The 22773-nt window shown below is 33.1% G+C and overlaps 2 protein-coding genes across 5 annotated transcripts; both read left to right on the forward strand.

The window, feature by feature from the left end:
* The first annotated feature begins 6705 nt into the window (after nucleotides 1-6705).
* On the forward strand, nucleotides 6706-8752 carry LOC127087139 (protein ALP1-like). Of its 4 annotated transcripts, none has more exons than XM_051027999.1 (3): nucleotides 6706-6727; nucleotides 7003-7152; nucleotides 7570-8752. In XM_051027999.1, the coding sequence occupies exons 2-3, from the start codon at nucleotides 7020-7022 to the stop codon at nucleotides 8598-8600; spliced, it is 1164 nt and encodes a 387-aa protein (XP_050883956.1). In that variant the 5' UTR covers nucleotides 6706-6727; nucleotides 7003-7019; the 3' UTR covers nucleotides 8601-8752. The 4 variants fall into 4 exon arrangements, with proteins under 4 accessions (XP_050883956.1, XP_050883955.1, XP_050883953.1 ...); XM_051027998.1 differs by lacking the exon at nucleotides 6706-6727 and adding an exon at nucleotides 6734-6931; XM_051027996.1 differs by lacking the exon at nucleotides 6706-6727 and adding an exon at nucleotides 6734-6927.
* A 12271-nt stretch (nucleotides 8753-21023) lies between these two features.
* On the forward strand, nucleotides 21024-22510 carry LOC127082457 (40S ribosomal protein S11). Its single transcript, XM_051022696.1, has 6 exons — nucleotides 21024-21035; nucleotides 21121-21161; nucleotides 21257-21357; nucleotides 21965-22109; nucleotides 22203-22292; nucleotides 22420-22510. Exons 1-6 carry the CDS (start codon nucleotides 21024-21026, stop codon nucleotides 22508-22510), a joined length of 480 nt encoding a protein of 159 aa, XP_050878653.1.
* The last annotated feature ends 263 nt before the right edge of the window (nucleotides 22511-22773 follow it).

A 22773-nucleotide genomic window follows, 5' to 3' on the forward strand; every position in this document is an offset into this window, starting at 1 on the left:
TTCGCTTAGAGAGAGTTTGCTTAACGAGCCACAGTGTTTGCTAAAGCGAATGTGATAGGGCAAGGGTGAGGGTTTTCTGTGACTTTCTCTTAGCGAGAGATGATTCGCTTAGCAAGCAAATGCTTCGCTCAACAAGGAAGGGCAGTGCTAAATTATTCTTTTGTGTCAATTTGTTGGTCCGTTTTCTGATGCCAATGATGATTGGTTGTTGTTTGGTGATGTTCAATATGATAAATTAACTTGTTGAAGTGATGTGTGAATATATGTTGTGGAATAGATGGATAGCTTCGTAAACCATTATGTTTATATGATGATGTGTTATTGTTTTGGTGGAGTAACATGAATGAATGTCTATGAAGTTACATTTGTTGAGTTGCTACTATTTGTTGTTGTTTATTGATGTCGTAACATGGATTGATTGTTGCATATGTGATGCATAAATGGTGATATGTGTATGAGGATCCTTTTGGTGATACTTTTAGTGATAATGCATATTGTTGAGAGTCATGCATCATGGTGTACGGGCCTCGGTCCAATTTTGGTATGCTCTAGTCTTATGGTGGGGATCAGGAGCGAGTATCTGATTCTTTATGGGAACTAGTGAGCCGTTACCTATGGTGATAGTAACAATTTGGTATGCTCTGGTCCTATGGTGGGGATCAGGAGCGAGATGAACCTAAGTGTTCATGATTGGTAGCACATGCATAATGAGTTGGTTGTGGAATACATTTGCATACATGATTGCATATGTAGTTGATTGTTTATGATGTTGATGATTGGATGTTATTATGTAAATGTTGTCATGATTTGGGAGTGAGAATATGTTATTGGTAGATGTGTCATGATTTGTATTCTTTATATTATTTATATTAGTTTGTTATTCCTCACCCCCTTTGCTTTGATGTTGTCTACCATGGACATCTTACTGATACTAAAAAGTAGAGTTTCTTGCAGTAAGTGGAAGTTAACCCCCATAGTTACTTTGTTTAAGTCATCGTTGTTTAGGAGTCTTGCTATGATCATGTAACATCGGGGTTAGGAACGTTTGATTGCTTTATTCAGTTTGAGTTTTTGCGAATCGAGAGCCGTATGTTATACTCTTGACGTTTGAGCTTATGTTATAGTGGAGACTTTTTCCACATTGTTTTAATTCAAATAAGCTATTTTAATGAGACTTAATTATTGTGATGGGGGTACTATATATTCTAAAAGTATGCAGAAATCTAGGTTTTAGAGAAACATCTGACATAAGTAAAACAAGAGGAAAAAAGGAGAGAAATAGCAAAAACTAGGAATATGAAGAGGGAATTCATAAAAGCTTCTCAATTCACTATTGTTCCTGGAAATCTAAGGAAAATGTGGAGAAAGGGCTATCAATTCAGGTGTATTACATGATGGGGTAGAGATGAGAGGTTCTTACTCTCTTTAGGAATTGTGTGATTTGTTCAAGATTGTTATTGATGACATGTGGTTCTGAAAAACTAGTGAATTGAGATGAATTAATCAATTTTCATATGATGATTTACACGTATAAAATTATGTTGTTGTTCCTATGTGTATGTCATTATTGAAGTTGTTGAAAGTATGAACATAAATATGAATTGATGAGAGTGAATGAATTAAATGATGTAATATTGTGATTTAACATATCATAATGGTGTTATAACATATGATATAATTTTTTGGACGCTTGGGGATGTTTGGGATTGAATTAATGGAGTTTTGGGGTTTTTGTAGAGGCAAATTTCATTATGTAATTTTTTGCAGGTCTGGCCGTGCTCGCTTAGCGAGGGTGAATTCGCTTAGAGAGAGTTTGCTTAACGAGCCACTGTGTTCACTGAAGCGAATGTGACAGGATAGAGGTGAGGGCTTTCTGTGACTTTAGCTTAGCGGGAGATGTGTTGCTTAGCGAGAGCTCTCTTAGCAAGCAAAGGCTTCGCTCAGTAAGGAAGGCCAATGTTGAATTGTTGTTTTGTGTCGGTTTGTTGGTCTGTTTTCTGATGCCAATGATGATTGGTTATTGTTTGGTGATGTTCAATATGATAAATTAACCTGTTGAAGTGATGTGTGAATATATGTTATGAAATAGATGGATAGCTTCGTAAATCATTATGTTTATACGATGATGTGTTATTTTTTTGGTGGAGTAACATGAACGAATGTCTATGAAGTTACATTTGTTGAGTTGCTACTATTTGTTGTTATTTATTAATGTCGTAACATGGATTGATTGTTGCATATGTGATGCATAAATGGTGATATGTGTATGCGGATCCTTTTGGTGAAACGTTTAGTGATAATGCATGTTATTGAGATTCATGCATCATGGTGTACGGGCCTCGGTCTAGTTTTGGTATGCTCAGGTCTTATGGTGGGGATCAGGAGCGAGTATCCGATTCTTTATTGGAACCGGTGAGGTATTGCCTATGGTGATGGTAACAATTGGGTGTGCTCTGGTCCTACGGTGGGGATCAGGAGCGAGATGAACCTAAGTGTTCATGAATGGTAGCATATGCATAATGAGTTGGTTGTGGAATACATTTGCATACATGATTGTGTATGTAGTTGATTGTTTATGATGTTGTTGATTGAATGTTATTATGTAAATGTTGTCATGATTTGGGAGTGAGAATATGTTGTTGATAGATGTGTCATGATTTGTATTATTTATATTGTTTATATTAGTTTGTTATTTCTCACCCTCTTTGCTTTGATGTTGTCGATTATGGACATCTTACAGATACTAAAAAGTAGAGTTTGTTGCAATAAGTGGAAGCTAGCCCCAATAGTTACTTCGTTTAATTCATCGTTGTTTAGAAGTCTTGCTATGATCATGTAACATCGGGGTTAGGAACGTCTGATTGCTTTATTCAGTTTGTGATGAGGGATTTCTGTCGCTTAGCGAGAGATGCGTCGGTTAGCGAGAGCTTTCTTAGCAAGAAAAGGCTTCACTCAGTAAGGAAGGACAATGTTGAATTGTTGTTTGGTGTCGATTTGTTAGTCCGTTTTCTGATGCTAACGATGATTGGTTGTTGTTCGATAATGTTCAATATGATAAATTAACTTGTTGAAGTGATGTGTGAATATATGTTGTGGAATATATGGATAGCTTCGTGAATCACTATGTTTATACGATGATGTGTTATTGTTTTGGTGGAGTAACATGAATGAATGTCTATGAAGTTACATTTGTTGAGTTTCTATTATTTGTTGTTGTTTATTGATGTCGTAACATGGATTAATTGTTGCATATGTTGAATGTTGTAATGCATAAATGGTGATATGTGTATGAGGATCCTTTTGGTGAAACTTTTAGTGATAATGCATGTTGTTGAGAGTCATGCATCATGTTGTACGAGCCTCAATCCAATTTTGGTATGCTCTGGTCTTATGGTGGGGATCAGGAGCGAATATCTTATTCTTTATGGGAACTGGTGAAGCGTTACCTATGGTGATAGTAATGATTTGGTGTGCTCTGTTCCTATGGTGGGGATCAGGAGCGAGATGATCCTAAGTGTTCATGAATGGTAGCACATGCATAATGAGTCGGTTGTGGAATACATTTGCATACATGATTGCATGTGTAGTTCATTGTTTATGATGTTGATGATTGGATGTTATTATGTAAATGTTGTCATGATTTGGGAGTGAGAATATGTTGCTGAGAGATGTGTCATGATTTGTATTCTTTATATTGTTTATATTAGTTTGTTATTTCTCACCCCCTTTGCTTTGATGTTGTCGATCATGGACATCTTACATATACTAAAAAGTAGAGTTTGTTGCAGTGAGTGAAAGTTAGCCCCCATACTTACTTCCTTTAATTCATCGTTGTTTAGAAGTCTTGCTATGATCATGTAACATCGGGGTTAGGAACGTTTGATTGCTTTATTCAGTTTGTATTTTTGCTAATCGAGAGCCGTATGTTATACTCTTGAAGTTTGAGCTTATGTTATAGTGGATACTTTTTCCATATTGTTTTAATTCAAATAAGCTATTTTAATGAGAATTAATTATTGTGAAGCATGCTTATTCGATAATTTCTGCTGCGATGATACCCTAAGTGAAGGTGAACATGCGATGTCAGGTGTATTAGAATGTTTTACCTTAATTGATAAGTGTTCTGGAACAAGTGTTGTTTTATGATGAGTGACATCTTAAACATGTGCGTTATGATCAATACTTGAATTATTCTATGATTTGACTATTTTGGGGTTTAGGTATTACAATGACCACCTCATAGAGATCCCCAAACTGAGAGAAAACTTCTTGCATATCTTTGGAGGTATAATCATCTGATAAAGATGTAAAAAAGAAAGTAGTACTCTCTCCTACAATTTGTTTACTGTCGAAATTGGTAAACAAGTGATAGTCTTCCAAATTCAAAAATACTTTGGTTACTCACATGATCGACTAGATGGATCCTAGGACATGCGTTTTTGTTAATTTAGGTTTTTGTAAATGATGAACATTTCGACAATGCTCTTGGTTTGAAAATAACGTTCAAAGTTTAAAAATAAATGCAGTAATATAAAGAGACAATGTAAAGAAGACTTCAAAGTAAAATTGCAATGAAGATAGGTTGCGGAAATGTAAATGATTTCATAAAAATGTAAAAGTATGGTGATCACACGTACATTCTCTCAGTAACTTGTTTCTCAATACACAGATACTTAGAATAAATTTGCGAGTTTTGTACAAGATGGAACACCTTGAATCCTAAACACTAAGACTCCTATTTATACTAATTCGAAATAACTGTAACAAACGGTCTCTTCTCTAAAAGATGACACGTTTTCGTCTGCATGCACTTCGCTATCCATAGTTTTCCACGTGCTATTCCAAAGAAACAGATAAGGCCAAAAACCAGTTATGAGTCTTATTTGAATTTATGCTCCGTCGAACACAACTCCAACAAAATGCCTCTGTCGAATTGTAGTTGAACCTAAAAATATTTCTAAGTCTCAAACCAACATTTTCCTCTACGTAAGGGGTTTCTTCGATTAAAAATTCTTTCTGTCGAAAGAATCATATTCACGTATTCTTTTCAGAATATTTCCTTTAACTTTTCTAATTCATCTCAAACATTTCTTTAACGTCGAAATTCCAACTAACACAGTTGTATCACACCTCTCACTTCCTACGTTATCCCAACTTTTAGCCTTATGGTTCTAAAACCTCTTGTGCTTTTCTACTGCTTCCAACCTTTCATGATCGAAACCACACAATATGATATGAGAATGAGGGAGTTTGGTTAGAAAAAGTTAGAGAGAAATTGAACTTTCTCTCTCATGACTTACTCCATTAGTTAAGGTAAACGAATTAATCGATCGATCTTAACAAAATAAATAATTATATTAACTTTGTAAAATAAAAAAGTGTTAAAATAGTGATATGAAAATTTATATTTAAAAAAACAAAAAATTTATTAATGTTGATAATTTAAAGTTATAATTTATAAATTCTAAGTATTAAGTACAAAACAACTCTAAATGACTAAATGATATTTAAATATATATCTTAAACCACCTTAAATATCATTGTAATTTCAAACTTGATAATTAAATTTTTTTAATAAAAAAAGTTATCTTTAACAAAATTATAGAATTTAGATCCTCCAATTTTTTCTCTTATACCCTCTCATGTGCAATTATATACTGTTAGAGTAATTCAATAGTTAAAAGATAAGAAAGAGAAACAAATATTATTTAAAGAAGAGAGAGAAAGATATATCAATTTTAATTTTCTTTTATTTTTATTTATAAATTCAATATTTTTAAGATAAAAAATGATTATACATGAGAACATTAATTTTCTTTAATTTTTGTGGTATTAATTCTACAACAATCAACTCATACTAATGGTTGCTAAATGAAGAATATTTTAATATTATTTAAGAAGATAAAAATAATGATTTTCTTTTCTGTAAATAAAAATTAATCTATCTTTATTATTATAAAAAAATTATGGTGCTTCATTTTTTTTCTATGAGTTGTATGTTTAAACGATTTCTTTAATAGTTCATTTTTAAATAAAAAAATATTAAAAATTTAAAGTGTGAAAAATAACTCATTTTTTCCACGGTAGTAGTTGATATATTATAAATTTTTGTTTTATTTTTATGTTGACAATATAAAATAAAGACATTAACTTTATTTTTTAACCATAAATATATATTTTATATATAAGTTTTATAATATTATAATTATTTGTATTTGTATTTAGAAAATAGAAAAATAGTTAAATTAACTAATTAAATTAGTGAAAAATAGTTTTTTCATATATAAATTATACTCTTTAACATCTATCTTAGCACTTATTTTCAGAAAATCAATGTTTAAACAATAAAGTATGATAAATTGTAATTGATTTATAATAATTATTATTTTTTAATTTCAAAATATTATAAAATATTAAATTTAATTATTTTTTACTTACATATATTTATCCTATGATTTTTAAAATAAATAATTGTTATTTTGATTATTCTCATTTTTTATTAAATATAAAAATTAATTTAACTAATTCATCAAATATATATACAAATATTTTATTATTACCCAATAATAATATTTATTTAATAAAAGATATTAAAATGAAGAGAAAAAACAATATATGTAATAACAAATTTATGATGTATTCTCTAATTATATATAAAGAAAATTAAAAAAAATAAAAACTGATATATTTATGTCTCTTAAGTGAACGAAGAAGAGAAATCTTTAAGGTATGAATCTGTCTCTATCTATTGACATGGTTTGATGAAACTCTTTCTCTTTTCTTCTTCACAAGGCACACACACCCAAATATTATCTATGTTATGTCCTTCCCTCACCATTCTCTTTAACCAACCCAACACATCTTAATGTTCTTTGCTTCTATTTTCCACTAAACTTGTCTCTTTTCTTGCATGCTTCAAACATATATGTAAGTCTTGTGTTATTTATCATTCTTCTATTTGCTTTTATTTTTCTGTTTCACCCTTTCAGCTCTTTCTTGTAGACTTTGTTTCCCCTTTCATGGGTCCTGTGAGAGGAATGAAGAAGAGAAGAAAGACAGAAAATAATAATAACGTTTCTGCTTCTTCTCACTCATCTGACAAAGACGGTATTCTTGTAGATTGGTGGAATGATTTGTCAATCAAGATGAACGGTATATTCACTTTTCATGTCTCATTTTTGTTTTTTCTATCATCAATGTGTCGCTTGCTTTTCAATTTGAACCCTAAACCTCATTTTGAAACCCCTTTCAGTGTCTCCAATTACAATTTGTGGACAGTGTGCCCTAAATTTCAATGAAGATTCTCATCTGTTTGTGCTTTCTGCTAAATTTTGTTATTGTAGGTTCATCATATTATTCTATTGTTCAGCTCAAACTTTACTGTTTTTTCGGTTGTGTGATCATTACTGATGTCAGTTTGGTACATTGTTCTAGGATCATGTTATTGCTAGGAACATTCTCTAATCTTATAGCATTCTGCAACTCAAGCATGTTACTGTCTTAAACTATGCTAATAATTTAGTTCTTAAGTTTGTATTATTAGCATTTAGAATTTGTGTTGATTTGCAGGTCTTCAGAAGTCACCACCAAAGATCTCCAGAAAGACATTCGAGTACATATGTTCACTTGTCAAGGATGATATAACGACAAAATCTGCGCATTTCACATTTACGAACGGAAAGCCAATGTCTTTGTTTGATCAAGTGGCTGTGTCATTAAGAAGATTAGGAACTGGTGACTCCCTTGTCACAATTGGCGATTCATTTGGGCTAAGCCACTCAACTGTTTCGCAAGTCACATGGCGATTTGTGGTTTCCATGGAAGAAAGAGCACTTCATCATATACAATGGCCTTCAACACAAGAGGAAATGAATACAATCAAGTCAAAATTTGAGAAAATACAAGGCTTCCCCAATTGCTGCGGCGCCATTGATGTTACTCATATAACATTGTGTTTACCTGCATCCGAACACTCGAGTAACGCGTGGCTGGATCATAAGAAAAATCACAGTATGGTTTTGCAAGCAATAGTTGATCCTGACATGAAATTCTGCGACATAGTCACCGGTTGGCCTGGTAAAATGAAGGACTGGTCGATATTCGAGAGCTCAAATTTCAACAAACTTTGCAATAAAGGAGAAAGACTCAATGGAAAGAAATTAAAACTTTCTGAAGGATCAGAAATAAGGGAATATATAATTGGCGATTCAGGTTATCCTCTACTACCTTACCTTGTTGTTCCTTATCAAGAAAAAGAACTCTTAGAATCAGAACAGAAAGCAAAGTTTAATAGGCTGCATTTGGAAACAAGACTGGTAGCACAGAGAGCATTGGCAAGGCTGAAGGAAATGTGGAGAATCATTCATGGAAATATGTGGCGGCCGGACAAGCATCGGTTGCCGAGGATTATTCTGGTCTGTTGCTTACTTCACAACATTGTTATTGACATGCAAGATGAAGTGAAGGATGAATTGCTATGTTTGTATCATCATAATCATGACTCAGGGTACCATCAACTTATATGTGAAGGTGTGGAAGAGAAGGGTGTGGCAATGAGGGAAAGTTTGTCTCATTACTTGAATGGAACCTTGCATCCATGATTTGTTTTTTTGTATATTGTTATACTAAGCATAGCACATTACATGATTTAGTTGCTCCTCTTTGATTTCTAGACTGTAAATCATTTGGATGATGCATGTGTATATTTTTACCAAATTACAGTTGTGATTAATTTTCAATTCGTTCACTATCATATCATATCCGGCGAGTATGAAAATAACCCTTTTGAAAAACCATGGATTTCACCACTATAATGAGATGATTATTTCATTTTCACCTCTCATTAAACTAGTAAGCTATTTTGAAGATGTAGAGTGACACATCGACTATTTTCATCTTTTTAGTTTTTTAAATCAAACTAGCATCCATGTGTTTTTTTTGGTTGTGGAGCCCATTTAATTTTAAAAAGTTAAAAACAGATGAAAATATCTGGTGTCATTGTCACGTTATAAAAGAAGTTGAATAATTTTAATGACTAATTAAAATTAAGAAATTTTCACATTACAAGAGTGAAATTTATGTTTTGTTACATGGGCTATTTTTAAACTCATCCCATCCCATATAGAGGAGCGAATTTGGTATTAATCCTTATGTTTGAGAAAAAGTTGAGTGTTAAATTCACATTTACATATAATCTTCTTTGTACGGTTCAGTGGTCCTTACTCTTAAGGTTATGCATTATTAGAACCTTCTTGGTAGATAACCTTTTTAGGGGAATGATGTCAGTAGTGCAAATTTAGTGGGCATTGATCGCCTTATCTGAAGACCCTTACAACCTTTATCAGATGTGATCGTGTAAGCTATTAAGTCAAGATCATTATATAGACCTTCAACCCTCTTAGCCATTCTAGGACGTAGATCTTTCATGGGATCCTATTGGGTCTGTTAGATGGATTTTGACGACCTCTTTATCAGGTTTTTTAACACCCATGGTAATGCGATGAAGGAGAATAAATTGGGCGTTGTCCCAGACTATATAAGGTTTCTTCAGCATTACGACATGTATCTTTTTTATTGGTTTCGTAGTGTCTCTAAGGTTTTGAGCCTAGTTTGTTGAGATGATCCATTGGCCTTCTTAATCCAAATGCAGTGTTTGTGTAAAAATGCAAGTGTTGTATAATTTGTGTCAACAAAAATCAAAAGAGGTAAGTGAGTTTGAATATGCATATTCTCTCATAAGTTTCGAAACACTAACAACTAAACGCGTTTGGAAATTTATAGAAAAAACATGTTCATCGTAAAATCGCGTTGCACAACCCTAATGGCACTTCACAATTCAGAGATTTTTGTGACATGTTAGCCTTGTGATCGTAAAATTGCACTGCATTTTCTGTCTTGTGCGCCACAATACTTCCAGTAATGAATTTTTTATTTTCATGCTCTATATCGCTATACACTACTTGTCATGTTCGACACAATTTCGTTCAATCTTGCATTTTTTGTTCTTTTCTTTAGATTCTTGTATGCAAGTTCTCTCATTCCTTAGTCATCACAACTTTCATAGAAAAATATAATAAAAATTGTCTAGTTAGAATGATTATGGCACATATTATTCTTTTTCACGATTCTGTGAAATCTTTATTAAAACCTACAAAAACATTAAAAAAATTAAAGCAAAAGTACTTAAAATGCCATAAGGAATGAAGCCGACATTAGTGAAAGAAGTCAATTTACCTTATCATCCTTCGGTCTTTCCAGTCGTCCTTTTGGCAAGACAAATATGCTTTGGCTGATCAAAAAAGAATTACAATCTGCTCATGTCCATGGTGTTGGTGAAATGACTCTAAACACAAGAGGGGATGAATTGTGTGGATTTGAAAAACCATTTTTGAATAAAAATCTTTTGCAAAATCGGAGTTTAAAAAGCTTTTGCAAAAAAAAAAAAACAGATTAAAAGCAGTGAAAATAGAAGAATAAAAATGGAGTAAAAATAAATGATTAGAAAGTAAAGAGTTAAGGGAAGAGAGAAAATCATCATAGATTTATAGAAGTTCAGTCTAACAAAGTGAGATACTCATCTCCCAAAGAATTTCTTATTGAGATTTTCACTATGATGTGAGCTATTGTTAGAATTTGCCCATGAAACTCCTTATACAAGGATTGGAGTTTTATACAATGGCTAACTTCCAAACCAAATACGAAGTTTTAACTACGGTGACCTCCATAACCAACATAAAGCTTTTAACAACAGGCTAAACACACTAACTGATTGAATGTTTTAATAACAGAGACCTCTCCAACAAAATAGAGGTTTTAATTGATTTACCTCGACAATCAAATAAGAGCTTTTCACTTGGTTTAGCTCACAACCAAATAAAAATCTATCCCAATGAGAATTTATAATTTTTCCCTTACACCATATCATAATACCTCACAAATATAAAAAAAAATAACTCTTAAAAGTACTAAGACAAATGTGAGAAAATAGAGAGAGAGAGAGAGAGATCAAATATATTTTCTAGTGTGTTAGAAATGAGAAAGAAGCTTTCTATTTACGGGATAAAAGTTGGAAATAAAAGGAAAATATCCAGGACATTTTTAATGCTGACAATGGATTAGGCCATTCACAAAATCAATAATCAAGGGTCATTCACATAAGCAATTATCAAGTATAAAAATGGAAAGTTTTCGAAAAAGTTGTTACTTAGCCAATTAGCTAGGCACAAAAACATTTCTTTTGGTGATTTTAATAAAAAGGGAGCAGTTTTCCAAAAGGTTGAAAGTGCATGTGTGATTTGTCTTATTAAAGTCGAGATGATATATCTCAAGTTGTATAGGCTCTGGATGTTTAATTTATGATTCTGGGATATTTGACTTTGTACCAGTTAGTCCAATAAGTGAGAATGCTCTCTGGATCAAAAGGTCATAAGTTAGAATCCCTCTGGGAATTTTATGTCTTATAGACTCTAAGTTATATTGATGGATATAACCAAGCGCTTTTTGTTGAGGCAAAGAAGTGTGACATCATTCATATATATTCTAACTGCTGTAAAAAAATGTTTGAGTAACCTTTGGGAGTTATTTTCTTGGTTAAAATATAATCATGTTTTGGCATCCCCTAAGTCGTAATTTTTTTTTAATGTTTGTGTGATGAAAACGTTTTTTAAAACTCATTGTATCACTCTTTTCACACACAACGTAACTCTCACTACTCACACATGAATCTTTTCAACCTTAAACCCTAAAACCTCATTGGATGAAATGGTTGAAAACTTCTCTGAAACATCTCTATTTATGGCTCACTCAAAGTATGTTAGTACCAAGAGAATCATAAAAAAAATCCAATGAGAAAAGGATAAGTTATTATTGATCAAGAAATTATTACAAATCCAGAATCATTCTCAAAAGCTAACAGAGGCACTACAAATGGTTACAACTTTCAAACTATGTTTGCAGGCCAACCACCCATTATGAGGAAGGTCATGTGGTCTTCATCGGTGTTTGATCCACTTTCATCAGCAAATTCTTCTTTTTCTTAGTATTATTTATCGTTGACTCTAAAGTCCTTCCTACCATAGATGCTCCTGCAATTCGCCAGCTTCCGTTCTTGCACCTTCAGACGAATTGATCCTATCATCCTTGTGCCTCCCAATAGTCTTGATGACTTCCTTAGAGGAGCCCCTCTTAGTATCCTTAAATGATTTGCTCAGATTGTCTGATATGAGAAGAGCTCAATGGTAGAAAGAGGAATGTGACCTTGCTAGTAAGAAACCATGTTTATATAGAGTTTGGGATAAAGCAAAATCAACTTTATTTATTTTGCATCAATGGACATAAGAGAGAGATACATTCTTGGTCTTCAAGCACATCTCCCCAGTTTTAACTGCTATTGTTTCTCTCTCTAGCACATCTCCTCATCTTTGAATGCTTAGTTGTCAGAACAAGAATTAATCATCTCGAGAATTGAAGAATTATTTACAACCATTCTAGATAAACTACAACCATATTTCTAAAATTCGTTTTATATTGATTATGTCTTCAAATGATTTCTATTATTTGATGACAGAGGGAGAGCTAGGGATATGATTTTGATTCATTTTTATCCAGATTTGATAAAATCCTAAACATTTAAATTTATGGATTTGTTTTTAAGTTTATTGTGCTTTTGACAAATCTCTTTTGAGTTTATAACTTGTTTTCTTCAGTATCTTTTCTTATTTCCCTTATTCTTTGTGTCTATTTTTGTTGATGACAAAAGGGGAGTAAGATAAGTATTTAAGCATCGGATTCTGAAGATTTATTAATTGTGCTTTAAAGTTTGAATTTAATTAACCTGAATATAACTCAGATGGAGCTTACAAACCTCAGACCCTAAAGTTAACTTGTTAATTAAATTAACAACCATTTTTCTTGAATACTTGTGTTTGTAATCATCAAAAAGAGGGAGATTGTTGGAACAAATTTTTTTTGTTCCATATCCCTTAGGTTTTGATGATAACAGAGTATTTAAAGAACAATTTAGTATACTAATATTTATTCAAGTGGGCAGGACCATAAATTAAAATTTCAAGAATAATCTAAGTATTGGTTCTGTTAGTGAACATCTAAAGAGAAGCTTAAAGATCAAAATCTGAAGGATCAGAAGCTGAAGACCAGACTCTGAAAAAGTCTACTTCTGAAGATCAGAATCTAAAGAGGTAAATGTCTAAAGACCAGACTCTGAAGAAGTAAGCCTCTAAAGACCATACTTTGAAGAAGTCTACTTCTGAAGACCAGAACATGAAGTCAGTCAAAGTGAAAAGATCAAGGTGACTCTGATAGGTTACTATCAAACTCTGAGGGTACTTTATCTTATTTTAATCACATGAAGACTTAAGCAAAATCTGATAAGTGATCCGCTGTCGCACAAGGGTCAAAAACGAGTAATAGAATATAGTAAACGGGAAGTGACACCTCGAGTATCGTATCGCAAAGATTCTTGTATTATTCTTAACCTAATAAAATCGATTTAAGGGGGGTTTATGTTTTAGTGGTCGATTTAGAAAACAAAGCAAAAAAAGTGATTAAAATAAGCGATTATAAAATAAGTCAATATACTATTTACGGTTTCCGGCTAATCATTGGTTTTTATCTACCAATTCCCTAAGCGGCTTCGATCTCTATTCGATTCAATTTAAATTGACAAGCGTAATAGATATATGACAGATTTATATTCCTATATTCCAAATTAAGCAAACGGATAAATACAATCGTGAATTAAGCAAACACAATTTACAGACGTAATTTAACAACAAAGCGACGAAAATGATGATTAATAGTTAGGAATGCAATCATATAAATTTAATCAAAACCATTCCATGAAATACAGATTAAGCAAATGAATTTTCATAGAATAGAATTGAAAGAGAAACGAAATTAAATTAATAGGATAAAAACCTCAAAGCCTTGGAAATCCGGTTACAGTAGATTGACTCTAGAAGATTAGTTCCTCTTCATGATCGTACAAAAGCAAAAAGTTATCGTGAATAATGTGTCTTTGCTACAGTACCGCGACTACCCTTTTAAACAGAATAAGGGTTTCACTAATAATTCAAACTGGGCCGGAAAACCTAAATTCGGCCCAACAAATGGCCCAAAAGAAAATATTTCCTAAAGTACGAAACTTCAACGAATTAATTGAGACATCTGCACTCCAAATCATCTTTTGGCTTCAACATAAAAGTTGTAACTCTTTCTCTTAGATTTCCGACACATGTCATAACTTGCAAAACGGCATCCCGTATCTCAAGTTATGATCCAAACAGTGGACATGTATCAAATAACCGCTAAAACTAAAAATAGCAAACGAAAATAGATTAAAGGCAACCATAAACTTAAATCTAAAAACATAATAAAATAGTAAAATAAGCAAAATAAACTAGATAAATGCCCAAGTATAATTATAGAAGAATGTGCATCAAGATGCACTGATCAAATTCCCCTCACACTTGTACTTTTGCACTCCGAGCAAAATTACAATTTCAAAACAAAAGGAAAGAAAACAGAGCATGCATTTCCAAAAGTTTTCAAGATACAAGGTATAAGCATAATTCTAAGTCTAAGCTTCAATAATATGGTGTTAGTAAGCAACTTTTTGTGACATCCAAAGCAAATAGAAAAACAGATTACCAAAAAGTACATCAACAGCAGTAAGATCCTCACAGGATATAATTCACTCAACTCTCAAGTGCTTAGATTAACTGTTTACACTCAAAGCACAACATGAAAATTAGTACTACCATAAGCTTGAAAGGACTCTAACATCCACAGTTGAAATACATGCACACAAAGATCAAAAGGACTTTTATTTGGTTGTAACGTGGCCAAGGTAAGGGTGAGATAAATCCTAAGAGGTACTAGGCTAAAATTCAAAGAGATAAAAGAGACTTGAAAAAACTGTTGGAGTTGAATTTACAAAATATTTCATTCACTTGAACAACTTTATAGCAATTGTTTTCTCTTCTCCTTCCTCTTTTTATTCATTTTTTTGAAGGAGTATGTATTGACATGTATTGAAATATTACAAACACAATTCCTTTTTTTTCTTCCTCTTAGCCTTCTATTTTTTTCTTCCTCTTAGCCTTCTATTTTTTTCTTCCTCTTATCCTTCTATTTCTTCATTCTTTTTTTTTCTATTTTCTTTTTCTATTTTTTTCTTTTTTTGCCAACTTCTGAAATATTATAAACATAATTATTCAACCCCCCACAACTCCAAACAAGACTCTTTCAACCCTTTGAATATGGTGATAACATTGTTTTTTACTTCACGGCTTGTAATGAGTTTTAAACAAAAAAAAAAAAGAGAATAAGCTCAAGGGGGTTTCAAACAAGGGATGAAATTATTTCAGGGTTGGCTTTTTGGCTAACTGGCTAAAAAAAACAAAAAAACAAAAACAAAATTGTCTTTATCATATCAGTGTGCACAAGTAAACAAAACATCAACAAGAGTCAATTCAAGTTCTAGAGACTAACAGACATGAGTGAATCACACAAGAAAGAAAGAGATGGACTTTTGTATGTTATCCATATAAGGCTCAAAGCTCACCAGGGTTAATGATCTACTGCTAAAGATATACAATTTAGAGTTTAGTCATACCTATCATACTAAAAATGCACAACAAATTTTTCACATCACACCACAAGACTTTAGTCAAGAGAACTAAGAAAAATACTCATAATTGTAACTCAAAAACCAAAGAAAAAAAACATGCAATTTTTTTTAAGAAAGCAAACAAAAACCAAAACAGAGAAAAAACAAAGAAAACAAAACAAATAAATGGTTCTCTCCCCCACACTTAAAACATACATTGTCCGCAATGAAAAAGTATAAATATAAAATAAGAGTGAGAGAAAGGAAAGAACACACTCGAGGAGTCAAAGCGGATAAGTGATTGCATAAGCAACCTTTCCCGAAGAGATCTCTTCTACAGTCTCTTCTTCCAAAGTCGGGTTCTCATGGAGTAGCTTTGGGGAGTGTCTGTTGACCTTGAAATTTTGATTAGTGCATTTGTCTTGTATTCCAGGATCAAAAAAGTATCTTCGATAAGTAAAAGTGTTGAATGGATACGTGAAAGTGATCTCCTTTTTTACGACATCAAGAATTAAAGGATTATGAGGTTACCTCACTACTTTTGTTTCATCTTTAAGTGAGATCCTATGCATACATATGGATGAGCTAATATCACGAGTGTCAGCCAAGGTCCATCCAATTCTCTTCTTATATTTCTGATTAAGTTGAAGCTTTAATGAATAATATGAATCCTCGGGAAGTGGTTTAGGCTCTAAAGAATATGGTTGTTCAATGCATGATATGTTTGGGAAAGCCGGGATGTCGAGAGCATCAACTGCATAAACAACTTCGCTTACAACAACTTCACCTGTAGGAAACTTGTCACCCTGTAAGGTAGCATCAATCTCAGCACATACAACACAAATGTTAGTGTCAGTACAATCAACACATGAGTAAACATCATCAAATCCAAGTAAGGATGGAAAATCAAGTGAAAACAATTCAGAATAAGTTTCATCAACCAAATTAGATATCAACTCAATATGAAAAACAGAGTGCTCCTCCAAGGGATGTTTCATGGCATCGAAGATGTTAAATATTGTGACAATGTCACCAAATTCCATGGACATGGTTTCATCGTCAACATCAATTTTTGTCTTCGCCGTTTTCATGAACGGTCTGCCTAAAATGATGGGAGCCTTGCTTGACTTAGTTTCTCCTTCCATGTCCAGGATGTAAAAATCTGCAGGAAAAATCAAATCGTTAACTTGAACAAGGACATCTTCCACTATACCAGTAGGGCGGGCATTGCTCATGTTCGCCAACTGAACGATTAAACCTGTATGCTGCAAAGGACCAAGACAAAGGTTATTATAAATAGAAGTAGGCATAACATTAATGTCCGCTCCCAAATCAAGCATGCAATTATCGAATTGCTTATCTCCGATGGTACAAGGAATAATAAAAGTTCCCGGGTCCTTGCACTTTTGTGGCAAGACCTGAGAGATGGCTGAAACATTTTGCTCGCCTGTACTTTTTCAGAATGAGGCTTGGGCTGAATAAAAGCATAAATATTTCTTCCCAAGTTGACTCTCTCACCACCTTTCATCCGCCTCTTGTTTGTACACAAATCTTTCATAAACTTTACATACTTAGAAACCTGCTTAATGACATCAAGAAGCGGAATTTTTACCGCAACTTTTCTAAAAACATCCAAGATCTCCCTCTCTTTGTCTCCTTCCTCAATTCTTTTATTTTTCAGAACTCTATGTGGAAAGGGACTGGTGGTACATATTCTTTTTCTTTATTCTTTTCAGTTTCTACCACAACAGAAGAAGGTGAAGAAGGTGAAGAAAGTTCAGATGTTACCTCAAGAATTTTTTTATTTTTTTCTAGGGCTGGTTCTGTTACCTTCCCGGATCTCAACGAAATTGCATTCACATTAGCATTAGGGCCTTTTGGATTCACAACAGTTTGGGCAGGAAGTTGGTTTGCTCCTTGGGCTTGCTGCATGGCATTCATCGAAGTGGAAAGCTATCCAACCTGTGTATGCAAAGTCTGAATACTGGAATCTGTTCGTTGCTGAAATTGGAGATTATTCACAGCCATTTGTTTGACAAGATCCTCTAATGAAGGTCCAGAAGGTGCAGAGGTGGAGATCCTCTAATGTTGTACCCTTTCTGATTGTTGCTTTGGTTGAAAAAGTTAACTGCATATGCTTAAGGCAACTGAGTGACCGAATCATCTTGAAGAATAGGACATGTGTCAGTAGGATGTTCAGTAGAAGTACAAATACCACACAACTTTGCTGTTTGAGGTTTACTCACTGCCATTTGTTTCACTAAAGAAGTAAGCTCTTCAATTCTGGTTTCTAAAGCCTTGTTGGAAGAGGAAACCTGAATGTCATTCACACCTTTTGTTTGGACCATAGAATTATTTATGGTTGTGAAGTGTTGAGAGTTGAGTGACATGTTCTCAATCAAGGCTTTAGCAGCAACTGGAGTTTTATCGACAAGTGCTCCACCACTAGCAACATCAAGAATGTTTCTATCCATTGGTAATAATCCCTCATAGAAATACTGAATAAGTAGTTGTTCGGTAATTTGATGTTGAGGGCAACTGGATACTAATTGTTTGAATCTCCCCCAATACTCATCCAATGACTCATTTCCCTGTCTAATACCACATATTTATTTTCGGATTGATGTAACCATAGAGGCAGGAAAGTATCTCTCTAGGAAGACTCTCTTCAAATCATTCCAAGTCGTGACAAAATTCGACTCAAGATAATATAATCAATCCTTGGTAGCACCCTGTAGTGAAAACGGGAAGACTCTCAGCTTGATGTGATCTTCGGTGATTCCTTCAGGTCTCAATGGTGTAGAGCAAACAACCTGAAATTCCTTAAGATGCTTATGCGAATTCTCACCTGCAAGACCACTAAACCTTGACAACAAGTGTATTAAACCAGATTTCAACTCAAAAGGAACAGTAACATCAGCATATTCAATACATAAACCATTGTAATTCATATCAGGAGCAGCAAGTTCTCTCATAGTTCTTTGGTAAGCCATATTAAACTCAATAGAAAAAAAAATCAACAAACAATGAGAAAACACATAATAATTCAGCAATGTAGCAACAAATAGGAAAATACGGACAATATCCCTATTAAGAATAAACAATTGAAATACGTAAAAAAAATATTAAAATAAAAGGAAAAAAATAAAAAAAATAAAAATTAATCTAATAACATCAATTAAAATTTTTGAGAATTTATTCGGAATTTTCTGAAACTATCAAAACAGAAAGAAAAAAATAAAAAAAAAATAGAAAAATAAGGAATTTCGGGTTTTTAGGATGACTTCCACTATTTAGTCTCTAAATAGAGATTTTTGATCCTTAATTTTTTCCTAGTTAATCGACAAAGAATCAGAATAATTTGAGACGATTTTCTTAAAAAAATAGATTTTCTTTTATCCTAAAACGCAAAAACATCCTAACACAAGAAAGTTAGGGCAAAAAAATGTTAAAACACAACACCTATGACTATAATAATAGTTAGACTATAATAATGGTTAAAATCTAAAAGAATCCCCGGCAACGACGCCAATTTGATCCGCTGTTGCACACGGGTCAAAAACGAGTAATAAAATATAGTAAACGGGAAGCGACACCTCGAGTATCGTATCGCAAAGATTCTTGTATTATTCTTAACCTAATGAAATCGATTTAAGGGGGAGTTATGTTTTAGTGGTCGATTTAGAAAACAAAGCAAAAAAAGTGATTAAAATAAGCGATTATAAAATAAGTAAATCTACTATTTCCGGTTTCCGGCTAATCATTGGTTTTTACCTACCAATTCCCTAAGCGGTTTCGATCTCTATTCGATTCAATTTCGATTGACAAGCGCAATAGATATATGACAGATTTATATTCCTATATTCTGAATTAAACAAACAGATAAATACAATCGTGAATTAAGCAAACACAATTTACAAACGCAATTTAACAACAAAGCGACGAAAATAACGATTAATAGTTAGGAATGCAATCATATGAATTTAATCAAAACCATTCCATAAAATACAGATTAAGCAAATGAATTTTCATAGAATAGAATTGAAAGAGAAACGAAATTAAATTAATAGGATAAAAACCTCAAAGCCTTGGAAATCCTCTTCATGATCCTACAAAAGCAAAAAGTTATCGTGAATAATGTGTCTTTGCTACAGTATCGCGGCTGCCCTTTTAAACAGAATAAGGGTTTCACTAATAATTCAAACTGGGCCGGAAAACCTAAATTTGGCCCAACAAATGGCCCAAAAAAAATATTTCCTAAAGTACGAAACTTCAACGAATTAATTGAGACGTCTGCACTCTGAATTATCTTTTGGCTTCAACATAAAAGTTGTAGCTCTTTCTCTTAACTTTCCAACACATGTCATAACTTGCAAATCGGCATCCCGTATCTCAAGTTATGATCTGAACAGTGGACAGGTATCAAATAACCGCTAAAACTGAAAATAGCAAACGAAAGTAGATTAAAGGCAACCATAAATTTAAATCTAAAAACATAATAAAATAGTAAAATAAGAAAAATAAACTAGATAAATGCCCAAGTACAATTATAGAAGAATGTGCATCAAAATGCACTGATCAATAAGATAACTAAGATGGAAAGTATAATTCATTTTGTAGCAAAGGGATTTCAAATGGCATTTCAACGACATTAACCATTTGAAGAAACATCTCGATGCCTCTATTCAAGCTTCTCAAAGAATCTCTTGTGCAAACTCTCCAACGAATCTTTTCCTTCTCTATATAAGGAGCTGAAGACTTAAAGAACAATAACATGCCATTGACATTCAAAGGGCAGTTACTCTATCAAAACATAAGCACAAGTTTAACTTAGGATTTCTTATCCTTGTATTTCTTAGAAATCCCTAAGTCTTAAAGAGTCTTCTTGAATTGTATTTTTCCTACACCTCTTATTGTATATCAAGTGTATTACCTTAAACTATCTTTTATTTTTTAGGTAGATTATTAGAAGTCTCTTACTTACACTACGCCAAAAAGGTTTTTTAACAGCGCATCTTAGACAGCGCTTTTAAAAGAAAGCGCTGTCTAAGGTTAAAATAAAAATAAAATACGGAAAATATTCTAAAAAAATAATGAAAGCGCTGTCTAAGGGGGGGTCTTAGACAGCGCTTTTAGAAAGCGCTGTCTAAGACCCCCCCTTAGACAGCGCTTTTAGAAAGCGCTTTTAAATATAGACCTTAGTCAGCGCTTTTGAGAAAGCGCTGTTTAAAGTCTTTCAATTAAAAAAAAATTAGAACAATCAGGTTTAGGTTTAAGGTTTGACCGGGTAGACATATAACAATCAGGTTAGGGTTTCTCATCCTCTACCAAAAATCTGAGCGAGAAGGTTTCCAGTGCGTGCGGCTTCACCAAATCCCTCCTCCGCAATTCCACCATGGCTGAACAAGTAACTTCTTGTTGCTTCGTTTTTCGTTTTTTCATTCTGCTATGTTTCGATTTTCCATTGATGTGTATTTTTTAATCTGTTACAGACTGAGAAGGCTTATCTCAAACAACCCAAAGTGTTTTTATGGTATATTCAGCACTTCATATCTCAATGTGTGTTTTGTTTTTAACTGTGATGATTGTTGATCCATATTTGTTTGTTGTTTTTGCTCAATTTCGTAGCTCGAAGAAATCTGGTAAGGGGAAGAGGCCCGGTAAAGGTGGAAATCGCTTCTGGAAATCTGTTGGTCTTGGATTCAAGACCCCCAAAGAAGCCATCGAAGGTTCCTTTCTCTCTGTATTTATATATCTCAGTGTTTGTATATATATGGAGTGTCTTCGAGAGTGTGTTGATGTTTGGTTTTGAATGTATAAATGTAGCCTTTTGAAGGAGATGAGTGATGAACACACTTTGATAGCGAATTGATGCAAATCAAAATTAGAGAAAGATAGAAATAATGCAATAGAATACTACTAGAGCATTTTGGATTTGTGTAGTGGATGCTTAATTACATCTCTATATTTTTCTATGATTTCATACTTGTGAGGTTGCCAACTCTGTTTTTGTTGTGTGTTTTGTATTGTATTCCTATTGGAAGTATTGAGGTCTCGGGTCTCTATGATGTGCTTAGAAATCCTCAATACTTGTTCAAGTTATTAGGTGTTGCTTTTTAATGAATGGTTTTGGTATCTATTTTGAAAGAATTGGTATATATGTGGGGCAAATGTAAATGCTTGTATCTTGCTTCATGAAAGTGTTAATTGCAAACAGAATAATGGTCTCAATATATAGAGGCAGACTATTCTTAATATATCTCTGTATGATTATATGGTTATGGTTATTTTATTTCTGCTTCTAATACAGAAATGACCTTTGAATTTCAAATACAGGAACCTTTATTGACAAGAAGTGTCCATTCACTGGCAATGTTTCCATCCGTGGTCGTATCATAGCCGGAACCTGTCACAGTGCCAAAATGAATCGGACTATTATTGTCAGGAGGAATTATCTTCACTTCATTAAGAAATATCAGAGGTATTCTCCTTTAATGGCATGCTCTTCATTTTTAATTTGCATGCTTGGATAAACATAATTTGTAAAACCTTTTTCCTTACGTGCTCTACTTAGGTATGAGAAGAGGCATTCCAACATTCCAGCTCATGTGTCACCTGCCTTCCGTGTTAAGGAAGGTGATCATGTCATTATTGGTCAATGCAGGTGAAACTCTAGCAGAATTCTATCATTTCTGTATTAACCCATAGATACTTTTATTTTAGTATATTATCATATAGATATTGGTATATGTATGTGTGTGACTAAGCCTTTACTTGTGCCACTTCTATAGGCCACTCTCCAAGACAGTGAGGTTCAATGTATTGAAAGTCATCCCAGCTGGATCATCCAGTGGTGCAAAGAAGGCATTTTCTGGCATATGAGATTTGGTTGGCACTCTTAGTATAGAGATTTTATCATCTATGTTGAAAGTAATTCCCGATTTCTGTATGGTGAAGTTCTTATCAGTTTTGGTAATTTTTGTTTGCTTTTGAAGTTCTGTACTGTGATTTGATAAAAGATATTTTAATTATGTTTATTTTACTGGGCATGATCTTATTTTGGTTATTGAATACTAGTTTCAAATATTTTGAATTTTGGACAGAAAATTCCCCCTAAATTACTGTTTAGTATTTTAAACAAGTCT

The sequence above is a fragment of the Lathyrus oleraceus genome, chromosome 5 (genome assembly GCF_024323335.1).
Source record: "Lathyrus oleraceus cultivar Zhongwan6 chromosome 5, CAAS_Psat_ZW6_1.0, whole genome shotgun sequence".
Taxonomy (NCBI): domain Eukaryota; kingdom Viridiplantae; phylum Streptophyta; class Magnoliopsida; order Fabales; family Fabaceae; genus Lathyrus; species Lathyrus oleraceus.

What these genes read in the sequence shown, in the direction of transcription:
- LOC127087139 (XM_051027999.1), top strand. Translation starts at nt 7,020, where the DNA reads ATGGGTCCTGTGAGAGGAATGAAGAAGAGAAGAAAGACAGAAAATAAT. An exon ending in TTTGTCAATCAAGATGAACG is followed by an intron (nt 7,153 to 7,569) that starts GTATATTCACTT and finishes GTTGATTTGCAG; the next exon opens with GTCTTCAGAAGTCACCACCA.
- LOC127082457 (XM_051022696.1), top strand. An exon ending in CCCCAAAGAAGCCATCGAAG is followed by an intron (nt 21,358 to 21,964) that starts GTTCCTTTCTCT and finishes TTTCAAATACAG; the next exon opens with GAACCTTTATTGACAAGAAG. An exon ending in GTCATTATTGGTCAATGCAG is followed by an intron (nt 22,293 to 22,419) that starts GTGAAACTCTAG and finishes CCACTTCTATAG; the next exon opens with GCCACTCTCCAAGACAGTGA.